The sequence below is a fragment of the Bufo bufo genome, chromosome 3 (genome assembly GCF_905171765.1).
Source record: "Bufo bufo chromosome 3, aBufBuf1.1, whole genome shotgun sequence".
NCBI lineage: Eukaryota > Metazoa > Chordata > Amphibia > Anura > Bufonidae > Bufo > Bufo bufo.
The window spans coordinates 302,463,732-302,480,491 of NC_053391.1; the positions used below are offsets into that span (position 1 = coordinate 302,463,732).

Sequence of the window (16,760 nt, forward strand, 5' to 3'; positions counted from 1 at the left end):
TATGTGTGACCATACTATAGGTCAAATACTAATGCTAACATATGATTGGATGTCAAGGAAGCTCAACCCCCTCTTTTATAACTGTTTGCCAACTGTGAAATAAACCAGAATGGGTTAGAACTACACACGGTTCAGTGTTATCTTCTTCATTCTCCCGGTACCGGTTAAGACTTAATTCAAGCTGGCCACTGAAATCATGTGTCAGGGACACACGTTAGGCAAGAGAGTAAATTTTCCTAACAGGGGCCCAATTTAAATTCTTGCTATGGGGCCCAATGATTTCTGTGTACGCCCCTGTCAGCGAGTTTGAATCTTTTTTATTTTTTTCTGTTAGGTTTAGGGTGGGTTAGGGTAGGGTCTAAGTGAACGTGAACACCCATCCCCCCACACACACGCACACTAAATAAAGTTTTACACACACGAACACACACACGTACACACATACTCCCCTATGGCCCGCCGGATGTTCTCGGCCGAGGAGGCATACGCCCTGCTACTCCGAGAGCCCCAGTGAGGACAAGGATGACCCCACTTTCCTCTTGTCATCCGTGTCCTCCTCATCATCTAGTGATGATGAGCCCCCAAGGCGGTGGAGAAGCCGCCAGGCGGAGCTAGGGGACACCCGTGCCAGGAACCCTGTGGCTCACACTAGTATGAGCAGCCGTGGGGCTCGTACTAGTTTTCCGGCCCACCAGATAAGTCCACCTAAGCCCCCTACTGGTGAACTTGTCTGGTGTACTCCAGAGGATTTTGAGCCCTTGATTCCTGATTTTGTTGGCCAAGCAGGAATCCAGATTCCCACAGTGGGCTTCACTGCGTATGACAGTTTTTTTTTTTTCAGTGACCACTTTGTGAATCTGATGGTGAAGCAAACGAACAGTTCATTGCTTAACACCGGGCTCCTTTTTGGCTAGGTCTGGTGGCTGGACTCCGGTCAGTGCAGCCGAGATGAGGACGTTTTGGGGCCTCGTGCTGCACATGGGCATAGTTAAAAATCCCAGTGTCAGGCAGTACTGGAGTGGGGACATCCTCTACCAGACCCCACTGTACTGTATGGCCATGACATGTTCCCGTTTTGAGGCCATTCGGAAATGCCCGCATTATGCAGATAATGCAGCATGTCCCCCCCCCCCCGAGGTGATCCTGCCTATGACCGCCTGTAGAAAATCAGGCCAGTCATCGATCACTTCAGGGCCAAATTTTTGGAGGCATATGTACCTGGAAGGGAGGTTGCTGTTGATGAGTCTCTCATTGCTTTCAAGGGGAGACTCATTTTCCACCAGCATGTTCCCTCTAAGCAGGCGAGGTATGGCATAAAGCTGTACAAACTTTGTGAGAGTACCTCAGGGTAAATTTACAAGTTTCGTGTGTATGAGGGGTGAGATTCCCATATTGAACCCTCAGAATGTCCCCCCACTCTGGGTGTTAGCGGGAAACTTGTGTGGAACCTTATGCACCCACTGCTAGATAAGGGTTACCACCTGTACGTGGATAACTTTTATACTAGTATCCCTTTGTTCCAGTTCCTCGCCGCCAGATACACGTCCGCTTGTGGGACTGTGCAGAATAATCAACGCGGCCTCCCTACCCACCCCCTCCAGGTACCTATCCCCAGGTGTGAGACCCGTGCCCTTACCAGTGGAAACCTGTTGCTGGTCAGATATAAGAACAAGAGGGATGTCCTTGACTCCTTGTACTGTCCACAATTCACGGTAACGGCGCATCACCCCTGTCTCTGTGCGAGGTACTGCGGCAACGGTCCTCAAACCTGATTGTATCGTGGACTACAATCAGTATATGGGAGGAGTTGATCTCTCTGATCAAGTCCTCAAGCCATATAACGCCATGCGCAAAACCCGGGCATGGTACAAAAAAGTTGAGGTCTACTTGGTACAGGTTGCCTTGTACAACTCTTTTCTGCTGTCCCGGAGCGCTGGCAACACAGGGAAATTCCTGCAGTTCTATGAGGCAGTCCTCAAGGCCTTGATCTTTTCTGACCAGGAAAGAGCAGGCCGGAGTACCTCAGGAACTGGAGGCGCCCTGGAAAGAAGGGACGGTCCCAAAAAAAGTGCAGAGTGTGTCACAGGAAGGGGATACGGAAGGACACCACCACTCAGTGTGACACGTGCCCGATCATCCGGGCTTCTGCATTGACGGTTGCTTCAGGAGACACTAGAACAAAAACATTTTTTTTTCAAAAATATTATTTTGTAAAACTAAAATAAATAAATAAAGTATACATATTAGGTATTGCCATGTCAGTGTGACACGTGCCCGATCATCCGGGCTTCTGCATTGACGGTTGCTTCTGGAGACACTAAAACAAAAACATTTTTTTTTTTAAATATTATTTTGTAAAACTAAAATAAATAAATAAAGTATACATATTAGGTATTGCCATGTCCGTAAGAACTTGAACTATAAAAATACCCCATGACCTAACCCCTCAGATGAACACAGTCAATTTTTTTTTATAAAAACGGTGTAAAAAAAAAAGCCTTTTTTTGTCACCTTACATCACAAAAAGTATAATAGCAAGCGATCAAAAAGTCATATGCACCCCAAAATAGTTCCAATAAAACCATGCTCTCATCCCACAAAAAATGAGCCCCTACTTAAGACAATCGGCTAAAAAATTTAAAAAACATGACTCTCAGTCTATGGAGATACTAAAATGTTATATTTTTTTTTAAAAAGGATATTATAGTGTAAAACCTAAATAAATGTAAAAAAGTAGACATGTTAGGTATTGCCGCGTCCGTAAGAATCTTCTCTATGAAAAAAACACATGACCTAACCCCTCAAATGAACACAGTCAAAAAATTTTAATTAAAACTGTGCCAAAACAGAAAGTTTTTGCCAAATTTTCAATTTTAATCCATTTTTTCTGTTAACAAAGCCAGGCTTAACAGTCAAGTATAACTCTATATTTATTGCCCTGAATCTGTAGTTTACAGAAACACCCCATATGTGGTCGTAAAATGCTGTATGGCCAAACGGCAGGGCGCACAAGGAAAGGAGCGCCGGTTTTTGGAAGGCAGATTTTGCTGGACTGTTTTTTTGACACCATGCCCCCCCTGATGCACCCCTAGAGTAGAAACTCCCTAAAAGTGACCCCATCTAAGAAACAAAACCCCTCAAGGTATTCAAAACTGATTTTACAAACTTTGTTAACCCTTTAGGTGTTACACAAGAGTTATTGGCAAATGGAGATTAAATTTTAGAATTTAAATTTTTTGTAACCTTGCCTCACAAAAATGTAATATAGAGCAACCAAAAATCATATGCACCCTAAAAATAGTCCCAATAAAACTGCCACCTTATCCCGTTGTTTCCAAAATGGGGTCACTTTTTTGGAGTTTCTACTCTAGGGGCGCATCAGAGGGGCTTCAAATGGGAAATGGTGTAAATAAACCAGTCCAGCAAAATCTGCCTTCCAGAAACCATATGGTGTTTCTTTCCTTCTGAGCCCTACCGTGTGCCTGTACAGTAGTTTACGACCACATATGGGGTGTTTCTATAAACTACAGAATCACGGCAATAAATATTGAGTTTTGTTTGGCTGTTAACTCTTGCTTTGTTACTTTGTTACTGGAAAAAATGGGTTAAAATGGAAATTTTGCCCAAAAACTTAAATTTGGAAATTTCATCTCCATTTCCCAATGACTCTTGTGGAACACCTAAAGGGTTAACAAGGTTTGTAAAATCAGTTTTGAATACCTTGAGGGGTGTAGTTTCACAAAGTGACTTCAGACCTGAACTGGTCCTTAAAAAGTGGGTTTTGAAAAATTTCGGAAAAATTTCAAGATTTTCTTCTAAACTTCTAAGCCTTGTAACATCCCCAAAAAATAAAATGGCATTCCCAAAATGATCCAAACATGAAGTAGACACCTGGGGAATGTAAATTAATAACTATTTTTGGAGGTATTACTATGTATTATAGAAGTAGAGAAATTGAAACTTGGAAATTAGCAATTTTTTTTATTTTTTTTGTAAATTTGGTATTTTTTTTTATAAATAAAAATGTTTTTTTTTTACTCCATTTTACCAGTTTCATGAAGTACAATATGTGACGAAAAAACTATCTCAGAATGGCCTGGATAAGTAAAAGCATTTAAAGTTATTCACACATAAAGTGACACTGGTCAGATTTTCAAAAAATGGCCTGGTCTTCAAGGTGAAAATGAGCCTCGTCCTTAAGGGGTTAATTATGTTATGCCAGGGAACTCTCCTCCTGGCTCCTGAGTCTCTATGCTGTGGCCTCCATGTCCAGCAGAGCTGGCTGGCTGGGCTTGGCTTAGCTTGGGCACGTCCAGCAGAGACGTGCTCAGCTGAACACCCTTCTTCTAGCTGGGGTTAAACTAGACTGCTACTAAACTGGTCCCCACCCTCCCTGCAGGAAGTGGGACTCGCCCACTCCTCCACAGAGAGGTGTTAGAATCAAATGTTCCATTCTCCCTAAATACAGCTCTGCCATATTTGCTGCCACCTGCTGGTGAACCAGGCACATTACACGTGAAAACATCAGTTGCAAAATACAAAATGCACAGTGTTTGGACCTGTAATAAATACACATGATGGCATATATTAGCTTATTAAAGACAGTAGCAGGGTGTAGAAGTGGTAATGCCACATCACACATGCTCAGGGAAGTGTGGCCATCTAGAATATACAAATATATTTTTTGTTCTGGATTGGTGGCTGGTTCTCTTTAACCCTTTCAGCCCCGGAGGTTTGGGTGAATGGGTCCACATCTGCAAACATCCGGCACATGGCCGATGCCTGTGCATTGCAAACCAGACGGGCACAGGCCGCACACGTTCATGTCCATGAGTCCTAAGAATAACCACAACATGTGAATTCAGTAATGCGGCACTTAATGCCTTTATCGGAATCAATATTTGAAAAGTTATTGGAATATTTCAGCCTGGAAAGCCAGAACCCATAAAATCAAAGAATCTTGAAGTAGAATGTACAGTCATCATGCATGATTTTAACTTCTTCCCTTCATGTTTTGTGGATGTCGGGTCTTTAAAAATGACGCCTGCTCATTAGCTGTGCCATAGCCGCTGGGTGCCTGCTGTTTTACACAGCAAACACCTGGAGGCAGTGTTCGTTATTGGACTCTGTCTCAGATGTCATAGTTCGGTATGAGCAAACTTGTGTTTTCAAGTTCGGCGCACAAGGTTCGGGTTCGGATTATCTAAGAATTCTTTTATGGATTCCGCTATGCTCCTGGCGCCTGAATGGCTCCCCTGTGCCAAGATGGAGGAGCTGTTTGGTTCCTATGGTATACTCAGGCCTTCTGAAAGCTATAAAGGCTTGCCATAGTGAAGTTCTTAGGAACACAGTGAATCCTCTATAGGCTGCAATGTTAAATCATTGGAGTATCTGGGAGAAACAATCAGACAATTGCATGTTAAATTAACTCTGCTCTATATTCAGCGTTTTTCACATAGCCCTGGCTCCATAGAAGTGAAAAACAGAAGACATCCGGATGCATCACATTTTTCACTGATGGTTGCTAGGAGATGTAGATTGTTGCTTTGAAAATTCGCAAATATGCCATCCAAAAATCGAATAATAAGCTAACAAAGGCGCAGACATCGCTGGTGCATGTCTTTTGTATAAAATTTCTGCCAAATGCTTAGGGACAGGCATAGGGAACATTTTTCAAATATGCTGTATTTATGTAAAAAAAAAAATTTTGTTAAGAGAAAATTATGGCAGGATTTTCCATTAGCAGGGTTTTTTCCTGAGCTGCTGCTAAGGGACATCTGTCTTTCTAACAGCACAATGCTGTATTAGGGAGACAGGCTGGGTGTTGGAGATTGTCTGCCCGCCCTGCTCCCTCATATAACGATGGATTAATACAGATTTTATTTAGGAAATGTATAATAATATACAGAGGAGGTAATAAGAGGAGGTAATAATATATAAATATATAGAGAGGAGGTAATAATATATAAATAAATGTCTACACTTTGTTCCTGCTCACTGACCAGTAGAGATGGCCTTGCGGTTCGCCCGACGGTCATTTCATGGCGAACTTTGCGCGTTCGCGATTCGCCGAACATGCAAATGTATGGCGATGTCCGCAGGCGCCATATTCTTTACATTGTGCCAAACTTTGAACCATGACACACACATCAGGTGGGACAAAACAGCCAATTGAGACGTTTCAGCAAACTCCCTTCATAGTGTTTCGTTAACACTGGGTTTATGTGTGTGTGGGTGTGGCTGCTTTGGCTATTTAGCCTCTGCTGGATGCCTGAAGCTGGGGGGTACTCCAGCCATGGTATATGCTGGAGCTATCCTCCTGGTCTTTATATTCCATCTGTCCAGTGAGGGCCACCCTTGTGGTCATAGATGTTAGATGTTCTTATGGTGTCTCACGTTTATTGCAGCTATGGCAGTCCTGGGTTCCTGTGTGGTTTGTGGTGTGTGCTGTGTCCTTTTAATGTTGGTGTGGACACCAGCACTTGTGCACGGGTTCCAGTCAGTGTGTCTGTGGCAGGTAAGTGTGTTACTGGTTTCACTTACCTGCCATCTCCTTATAGCTGTATGTGTTCCCCTCTCCTTGCACCTTGGCCAGTGGAGACTCCTGTTGGGGAGGAACAGGTAGTCTTTACCCTGCTCCTAGTCCAGGGATTGCCTGAGGGTTAGTAGGGCCCCGAGGTTCCGGAGTATGATCCCTCCTACCATCTGGGTTGGCTCATACGGTTAGGAGTCAGGGCCAGAATTAGGGACGCTGTAGGAGGTGTCCTGCTCCCTTTTTTCTCCTTTTGGCCAGGCTGATTCCCCTTTACCCTCTGACACCGCACGGTGGGGGGTTTCCCCCACTCCCCGCCGTGACAGTGGCTCACTCAGCCTTCCGCTTCTGCGCTCTCCTCATTCTCTGTATCTGCACTCTCCTCACTCTCTGCTGTGTGCACCCCAAGACACCACAACCATAGCCCCTCCACTCGAGTCAGAGGAATTATTTTCCTATCCATTCCCAGACCTTACCGATGCGCAGCCTTTCTTGGCATCGGATGAGAAAGAGGAGGTAGCAACGGCCGCCACCCAGCGGTCTGATGACAGTACCCAGATCAGTCCAAGGAGGGTGGTCTCCGCTGTTGCTGTCTACTCCGAGATCTCTAATGTCAGTGGTGGTGAAGGTGACGATGATGACGTGTCGATGGACATCATGTGGGTGCCAACAAGAGAGGAAGAGGAGGGAGTTCAGAGGGAGAGACGGAGTAGCATATAGGGAGGAGAAGCAGGCAGAACTCGCAGTGCACAGGATGAAAAAAGCAGACTGCAGCGAGCCATCCACCATGCACTCCCAGGACGCCGGCAAATGGCTCCGCAGTGTGGGCTTTTTTTAATGTGTCAGCTGCTGACAATAGTGTTGCCATCTGCAGCCTGTGCTGTCAACGCATAAGTCGCGGTAAGCCCAACACTCACCTAGGGACGACCACCTTAAGAAGCCACCTGGCCTCCCATCACCGAGCCCAGTTGGAGCAACACCGTCAGAACCCACAAAGCCACACACCTTGGGCTCCACGTCCTGCCTCTTCTCGTTCTCCTCTCTTCTCCCATTTGTCTTCCACTCCACCTTCCACCATGCCGTCGTCGCGTTCATCTGGCAGAAGGCAGGATTCTGAGCGTAAAAAGTTGATCACGCTGGATAACCCTCTTGCCCAGCGGCTGACCGCTGGTTTGTCGGAACTGATAGCCCGCCAACTACTGCCATATAAACTGGTGGACTCGGAGGCCTTTAGAAACTCCCTGGAAGGAAATATTTCTCCCAGAAGGGCATCCCAGAACTATATGGCCACGTTCAGCGGCAAGTGAATATATCTTTGGCACACAGTGTCGGTGCCAAGATGCATCTGAGCACAGACACGTGGTCTAGCAAACATGGGCAGGGAAGGTATATAACTTTTCTGCCCACTGGGTGAACCTTCTGACGGCCTTCAAGCATGTAACCCGTGGCACCCATATGGATTTGGTATTACCGCCATGGATTGCATGCACGCCTGCCTCTTCTTCTCCTCCTCCTACTCCATACTACTTCTTCTCCTCGGCTGACTCCTCCTTTTCCACTGCTATCGCCTCTTCCGCTGCACCCCCCAAGCTCCCCAGAACCTATTCGACGTGCCAGGTGAGACGTTGCCATACTGTGCTGCGGCTGTGGTGCCTGGAAGCCAAGAGCCACACCGGTCCTGCACTGCTTTCATCTCTGCAGTCACAGGCCGATCAGTGGGTAACGCCACTCAATTTGACAGTTGGTAAAGTGATGTGCGACAACGGTGCCAATCTGCTGAGCACACTGAAACAGGGCAAAATGACACACGTGCCGTGCATGGCACACGTCCTGAACTTAGTCATGCAGTGATTCGTTGCCAAATAGCCCAGGGTCCAGGACATCTTGCGGCAGGCCAGGAAAATCTCTGGCCATTTTAGAAGATTTTACACGGCCATGGCTCGCCTTGCTGACGTTCAGCGGCGACACAACCTGCCCGTCAGATGTCTGATTTGTGACAGTCCAACGCGCTGGAACTCCACCTTGTATATGCTTGATAGGCTGCTCCAGCAGCAATGTGCCGTTAACAACTACCTGTACGAACTTTGCAGTAGGACAGGTTCTGGGGAGCTTGGTTTCTTTTCACCGCGCCAGTGGTTGCTCATGCGCGACACATGCAGACTTCTGTGGCCATTTGATGAGATCACCAAACTGGTCAGTCGCAACCAGGGCACCATCAGTGACATTGTACCTTACAACTTCTTTTTGGAGCATGCATTGCGTTGTGTCATTGATCAAGCCGTTGAGGAGCAGGAGCTGGAAGATGATAAAGTCGCAATGCTGAATAAATTGCCAGGAGGGGCTACTCCATCTGAGACAACTCCGCAGGAGTCTGAAGAGGAGTCAGAGGAGGATGGTGGCTGGTGGGAGGAGGAGGATCAAGAAGAGCAGGCTTTGAGTGGGACTTTAAACTTTTCGGGGATCCATAGTGTTGTTCGTGGCTGGGGGGAGGAGTCCGAGGACGTCATTCTCCTGGGTGATGAGCAGGAGCAAGGGCACTCCACCGCTTCCAATTTAGTGCAAATGGGGGCCTTCATACTCCAGTGTTTGAAGAGGGACCCCCATATAAAAAGCATAAAGGTCAAGGACCAGTACAGGGTGGCAACGTACTTAGACCCCCGGTACAAACACAAAATAGCAGACATGTTACCAGCATCACAGAGGGCTGTCAGAATGCAGCATTTCCAGGCCTTGCTGCGAGAGATGCTGCATTCTGCTGTTGCGGGCACTGACAGAGGAATTTCCACCCACAGCGAAGCAGGTGCGGGTACCAATCCTATCGTGCCTGCAAGAAGAGGGCGGTTTGAAGATGTGTTGGTCACTTCGGATAGGAGATCATTCTTACAGCCAAGCCATCGACAGCTGCCTTCCAGATCCACCCTCAGGGAATACCTAGACCGACAGGTGTCCGACTACATCGGGTTAACGGCCGATGTGGACGCTCTGAGAAGCGAGGAACCCCTGAAATACTGTGTGTGCAGGCTTTACCTGTGGCCAGAGCTGGAACAATTTGCCATGGAACTCTTGGTTTTCCCCTCGTCGAGTGTCCTGTCCCAAAAGACGTTCAGCGCAGCAAGCGGGATCGTGCCCCATAAGCGCACTCGCCTAGCTCACGACAGTGTGAACTACCTCACATTTCTAAAAATGAATGAGGCATGGACCTTGGAGGAATTCAACAACTGTGACGACCACGTGTCTTTGAATTTCCTCATGCCAGCCCACACATATCCGCCACAACTCAGAACAAAGAATGGTCTTTTTCTTATGTATATACAGCGGCTTAAAAGGCCTTTTCTGTCAGGTGAATGCCTAATTTTGGGGGCCTCTATTCCAGTGGCCTACAGTAAAATTGTTATTCAGTGACCGCTTAATGTACCTTCAGCCTCATAATCACTTGTTCTTTTCTGTCAGGTGAATGCCTAATTTTTGTGGCCTGTGATGGCCTACAGTAAAATAGTCATCCAGTGAACGTCTAATATACCTCCAGCTACATAAACACTTGTTCTTTTCTGTCAGGTGAATGCCTAATTTTTGGGGCCTGTACTTCACTCGCCTACAGTAAAATTGTTATTCAGTGACCGCCTAATGTACCTCCAGCCACATAATCACTTGTTCTTTTCAGTCAGGTGAATACCTAATTTTTGGGGCCTGTACTGGCCTACAGTAAAATTGTTATCCAGTGACCGTCTAATATTCCTCCAGCCACATAATCACTTGTTCTTTTCTGTCAGGTGAATGCCTAATTTTTGGGGCCTGTACTCCCGTTGCCTAAAATAAAAATTTTCTAGGCTCCAGCAGGGCACATTTTTCCGAGTTTCCCTTTAAGACGCATAAAAATGGCCCCTGATTAAAATACATATTTTTTGTGGGAATTTTTGTCATTGATCCCCCTCTGGTATGTCACTGTCCATCTTGTGGGACTATTTGTGCACTTCTAGTAAGTATTTGGTGGCTGCAAATATGACCGGAAGGTTTTTCAGGTTCGCCTGCCATTAAAGTAAATGGGGCCCGCCGCGAACGCGCGGTTCGCGAACATTTGATTGCAAAATCGTCCATCACTACTGACCAATGTGGCCAGCACTGTCAGTGAGCTCTCCCCCTTTACTCCTGACACACTTAGTAATGAAGCTGCCGTTGGGACCGATGCCTGTGTGAGATGTAAGCGCTCACTACAGGCAATGCAGGGAGGCAGGGGGAAGCTCTTCTACTGTATAGGGACAATAATATACTAAAACTGTCAGCTTCCGCAATTTTTGCGACTTCAACAAGTAACAAGAGTCGCAAACAAAAGACTTCTCTCAGCTGCCATCAAGGAGCTGGTGGGGTTTTGCGAATCCCACTACTCCACTAATGAAACAGTTTTATCTAGTCCCGAAACAGACAGGAAACTAAGGCACACGCAAATACTATACAACATCAACCACAAGGCACAAAAAGCATGATTAGAAAGACATGTAAGCCCCAAATCCATAAAATACACACAAAAACAGGCGCAAAAACTATTGTTAAATGTGCCCCACTGTTTTAGACTGTTTTATCTTGTTCGACTATTTAGATTTTTTAGACTAATTCAGAAGTTTTCTAACGTTTGTGACTTTTTTCCGACCTGTTTATGTAGGTGGGCCTATTTTTGCACCTGAATTTGTCGCAAAAACAGTCTAATTTCCACTCCACCCCAGGGCTGGCGTACTTTTCTTCATCTGTTTTTAGTGGTGAATTGCAATTTTTTTTGCAATAAAAGTCTCAGGTTCCCGGAGACATGCGACTTTTCTCCACAAAGATGCAACTTTTTTTTCATGTGCAAGTAATTTAGACCGGTCGAAGTGAATAGGAACCTGTCTAACTGCAAAACAACCACCAGATGTCAAACTGACCAAAATACACCTAATCTAATTCATGAAGTGCTGTGCACTCGTAAGGCCCCTTTCACACGGGCGAGTATTCTGCGCGGATGCGATGCGTGAGTTGAACGCATTGCACCCGCACTGAATACCGACCCATTCATTTCTATGGGGCTGTTCACATGAGCGGTGATTTTCACGCATCACTTATGCGTTGCGTGAAAATCGCAGCATGCTCTATATTCTGCGTTTTTCACGCAACGCAGGCCCCATAGAAGTGAATGGGGTTGCGTGAAAATTGCAAGCATCCGCAAGCAAGTGCGGATGCGGTGCGATTTTCACGCACGGTTGCTAGGAGACGATCGGGATGGAGACCCGATCATTATTATTTTCCCTTATAACATGGTTATAAGGGAAAATAATAGCATTCTGAATACAGAATGCATAGTAAAACAGCGCTGGAGGGGTTAAGTTTTTTAAAACAATATTTAACTCACCTTAGTCCACTTGATCGCGTAGCCCGGCATCTCCTTCTGTCTCCTTTGTTGAATAGGACCTGTGGTGAGCATTAAATACAGGAACAGAACCTTTGATGACATCACTCCGGTCATCACATGATCCTTCACATGATCTTTTACCATGGTGATGGATCATGTGATGACCGGAGTGACATCATCAAAGGTCCTTGACCTGTAATGGACTCTCACCACAGGTCCTGTTCAGTAAAGGAGACAGAAGGAGATGCCGGCATCGCGATCAAGTGGACTAAGGTGAGTTAAATTATTATTATTTTTTTTTAACCCCTCCAGCGCTGTTTTACTAAGCATTCTGTACAATCTACAGAACACCGATCCCAAGCCCGAACTTCTGTGAAGAAGTTCGGGTTTGGGTACCAAACATGCGAGATTTTTCCCACGCGAGTGCAAAACGCATTACAATGTTTTGCACTCGCGCGGAAAAATCGCGGGTGTTACCGTAACGCACCCGCACATTTTCCCGCAGCGCCCGTCTGAAAGAGGCCTAATAAAAACTACGCCAGTGATGGCTAACCTCCAGCACTCCAGCTGTGGTGAAACCAAGGCTCCCAGCAACATCCATTCATTTCTATGGAGTTCTAAAAACAGCTAAACAAGTGTACATTTTGGGAGTTGTAGTTTTACCACAGCTGGAGTGCCGGAGGTTAGCCATCACAGTACTAGGCAAAAGAAAGACAGCCAAATAAAATACACCAGTCTAATTTTATGGCCAAAAACAGGCAAGCTTGATAAATGTGCTGTTTGCATCCGCACATCCATTCAGTGGCCCTGCAAAAAAAAAAAAAATTTGAACATGACCTATTCTTGTCCACTTGGTGGACAAAGATAGGACATTTCTATAGAATGGTGGCATACACTTGGCCGTGATCCGTTTTTTTGCGGATCTGTGATTTGCAGACCGCAAAACACTTACTGGCCTTATGAAGTAAGTTGAAGCAGAAGTAAAAATACGTAGCTGTAAAGTTGGCCTTTGGAGTGTTCAATCAAAACCTGACTCAAACCACATAGAGATTTTGGGGACATTTATTATAGTAGTTTGCATCTGTTTTTGTCTAATTTTTCCTTGTTTGGACAGACTAATTGGGGGAGATTTATCAAACTGCTTATAGCAACCAACTAGATTCCACCTTTCATTTTTCAGAGCCCCCTGGAATCTGATTGGTTGCTATAGGTAACTAAGCCAGTTCTACTTTACAGCAGTTTCCATGAGTAAGGATCGTATTTTGGTAACCGAAACGCGTAGACTATAACGCTATCCTGTCTGTATGATGTCACACTTGGATTTTATTATTCATGATTTTTGAAGAATAAAGATGCAACACTTTTTATTGGAAGCTGGACTTTTCACTTTCATTAGACTTCAGTTTCTGGCTCATGGCCGGGCAGAGATGTACCTAATTTATTACACCACTGCAGAGAGATCACGGGTACGCTAGTCTTGAGAAATGTCCCTCATCATGTACAGTACAATAACTTTCAGCAGAATATTTGGTTATTATAGCACTGATACATACATGGAGATTCTCAAATTATTAATTCAGATTGCCAGCTTCATCCATTAAACCCGTTCCCCACTGCTTCATGTAAATATATGGTAGCCAGCAGTGTGCCAGGCTGCAAGCAGTCACTGCTCTGCATGATGAACACATGAACTTATTTTGCATGACCATCAGGTGCTCAGGCATTCATGCATTACGGTCTTGTCACACAGAAGGTGTGTTACCCTACACATACAATTATTACCTCTAGGCCGCCCGTTCTACCCCAGCCATATCTGCTTTTGTATGTCCAATTAAAAAATGTCTGTACCTAGACAATATTTATCTGTGTACAGAGGCTGTGTGTAAAGTTAAGAGAAGAGATACACTTTACTATGGGGTATCATATGTTATGCAATGTACAAAATATTCGACATAAATATAGACAGGAGAATTACATGATTAATTTTAGGTCTAAAAATTATTGATTGAACAAACTACCTTAAAACAGAACACAAAAAATTAATGTCATTTTTCTCCTTTTCGTACCATATTTGATTTATCTAAATAAGCAGCAATGATAGATAATACAAAACTGGGGGTAAACTATGACATTTTTTATTTTTTTATAACATCTTTAGAATATAGCATCTCAAAAGGTGAAATGTTGCTATGGGTATCATGGCCTAAAAGATCATAGGTTGTGAAAGAGTTAATTTATTAAATACATAGCACTGTATTGAAAAGCTTGATGTTTCCTTTCATTCAACTGGAGTAGAATGAATTCAGTTTTGCACCCACTAATGACAAACAATAGGTGTTGTGCGTTATCTTTGCAAACAGTCCACGTTCTGACCAAGTGACTCTACACATATAGCACTTGTTGTTTGGTTTGTGATCTAGGCAAAGCCACTTTAGAGATTAGATAACAGTGGCATGTGGCTGGTCTGACTACAATGCAGATGACATTTCATAGCGTTAGAAAACGTGAACATGCTTCTATTAATTTGGGAAATTATACTATAACAGTAAAATATCAGATTATCTTTTGTTACAAAAAAAAAAAAACATTCTACTTATAGATTATGAAATTTGGAAATTCATGATTATTCTTCATGTTTTCATTTTGGAATAAACAGATTATTTACTTAATGGCATTAGGCATATTACAGAGGATGACCCATGATGAAGATCAAACTACAGGGGGAACCTCTTGCTGAATAAGGCCAATTTTACACACTAAGCATTTGGTCAGTATTTTTTTTACCAGAATTTTGTAAGATAATACTACAGAGAAAAAGTATAAGATTTGTTGTACATTTTCTCTGTTTTGGGCCCACTCCAGGTTTTGGTTTACAAATAACAGTTCAGGTACACATTTGTGGTCAAAATAACAGTTCAGGTACACATTTGTGGTCAACTCACCTGGCTTCTTAATGGTAGTCCTCTGGGTGCACAGAAAATAGCTGGAAAGCTTCAAACATGAAGAAAGGGCTAACATCTAAACCTAATAATGATCGAAACGCGTAAGATATTGAAGATATACCCATGTTGATGTTTTGAAATAAAGTATAGGAGATTTTATACCTCTCACAGGCGTGCTGGATATTCCTTTCTTCATGTTTGGTTTACAAATACTGATGAAAAATACTGAATGTGTGAAAGCACCATAAGGCTTATGGCACAATGGCCAGAATTTGAAATATGACGTTTAATTATGTACAACTATATATAATCTTAAAAATCGTAAATACTTTATACCCTAAAAATTGCAGTTCTCAAAAGACAATTATTACTGAAACAATCAGATATTTCAGCTTTTTTGATATTTTATTTTACTATACATATATCATTGTTATTAACAATATTATTATAACCACAAAATGAATATGTAGAAACTGGAAAATATATTAGCATTGCTAACACTACAAACAAACCCACCCAATACGTGATGCTAAACCTTTAAATTACATCAGCATGGCACTATTACACATTCCAATCATGATGCAATCCCATTAATCACCAGAAGGCACAGATATTATAGTTTTTTACTTAAAAATCTTACCTTGTTCATGTCAAAAGTACCAAATACTTGCTCAATGTATCTGTTTGCTTCTGGATTCATACCCTGCAGACCAAGTAATCCTTTAAACTCGTACAAGCTTAGCTGGCCAGATGGACATTCTTTCATAAATTTTCTGTACCAGTGATGTATTTCCAGAGCATTAATATCATCTGCGGTTGAGCTAGTTGTCCCCATATTGCTTAATTGAAGCAAAGTTCAGCTTGGCGTTCCATTGACAGGCTCCACAGATTCATCCACGTGTCCCAATGTTTCCCAAAACACTGCTCATATTGCAGTAAAGATCTGTTTTAAACCTCTTAAAGCTTGTTACGGAGAAAGGCTAGAAGTATAAAAATAGAAGCATGGTAAGATTAAGTGTATTGTCAGTTGGTCCACTATGAAGGAGGATCACACTTCTTAATGGTGCTTATTTTAGGACGAAAAATAGAAAACATGTATGTTTAATCTGCATTATGAAAGTAGAGTCTTCTAGACATGAAAATTTAGAAATACTACTCCCAATGGACTGGCTGGCAACTAAACAAAATAAAGAGACACAAATGCAGCCGTCTTGATAGACTGGAATATTTGAGTTATAATAGTAAGGTTAGGGTACAATCAGTCTATAAATTCCTTCATGATTTATGACTCTTAGGGTATGTTCTGATGGAAGATTTCGTCTGTGACAAAATCCTCTGCATATGCCACGACAGAAACTGCTATGCTGTGGTTTCTGCCGTGGGTTTTAATGCAGACTCAATCTAGGTTTAAAAAAATGATTATTCCAGCATGAATAAAACTTCTCCATTATTGTTATGTAATGAGATGAGCGAACCAGTCGAGATTCGCTTTGGGTCCAGTTTCAAACCGAACCGAAGTTGCTCAAATTGCCCTGAAAGTTGGTATATAACTCCCTCTAGCCTCCTAGGATTTTTGGAAAACTTATTATCTCTTTTCATTTATTTTTTATAATTTTTTTCCCCTCCAACACCCCCCTCCCCAAGCTCTAGAACACAATGACAGCAATAGTAAATGATGTCTGAGTGACACACATAGCTATGGGTAAACGCACATTTGATGGTGTTATCATACAGCGTGTTTAAAGAGACACTGGCACATGTCTCATGCTTTTTCATATTCCAAAGCTTTCAAAAATTGTCAGGGGAAGATAATGTTTAAACACACACAATGTAATGAGATGTGTCTTTGGGGAATGGGATGGTTGGCAAGTGGCATTAGTGGCATGATGCAGGCCACAGCAGTAGCCGC

At 43.5% G+C, this 16,760-nt stretch overlaps 1 protein-coding gene across 1 annotated transcript in view; it reads right to left on the reverse strand.

The window, feature by feature from the left end:
• LOC120993759 (guanylyl cyclase-activating protein 3-like) overlaps positions 1–15,686 on the reverse strand; it is a 408,484-nt gene extending 392,798 nt beyond the window's left edge. The window contains exon 1 of the mRNA XM_040422228.1: positions 15,492–15,686. Within this exon, the coding sequence (XP_040278162.1) occupies positions 15,492–15,686 (195 nt within the window). The remainder of the gene's footprint in view (positions 1–15,491) is intronic.
• Between the last annotated feature and the right edge of the window lie 1,074 nt (positions 15,687–16,760).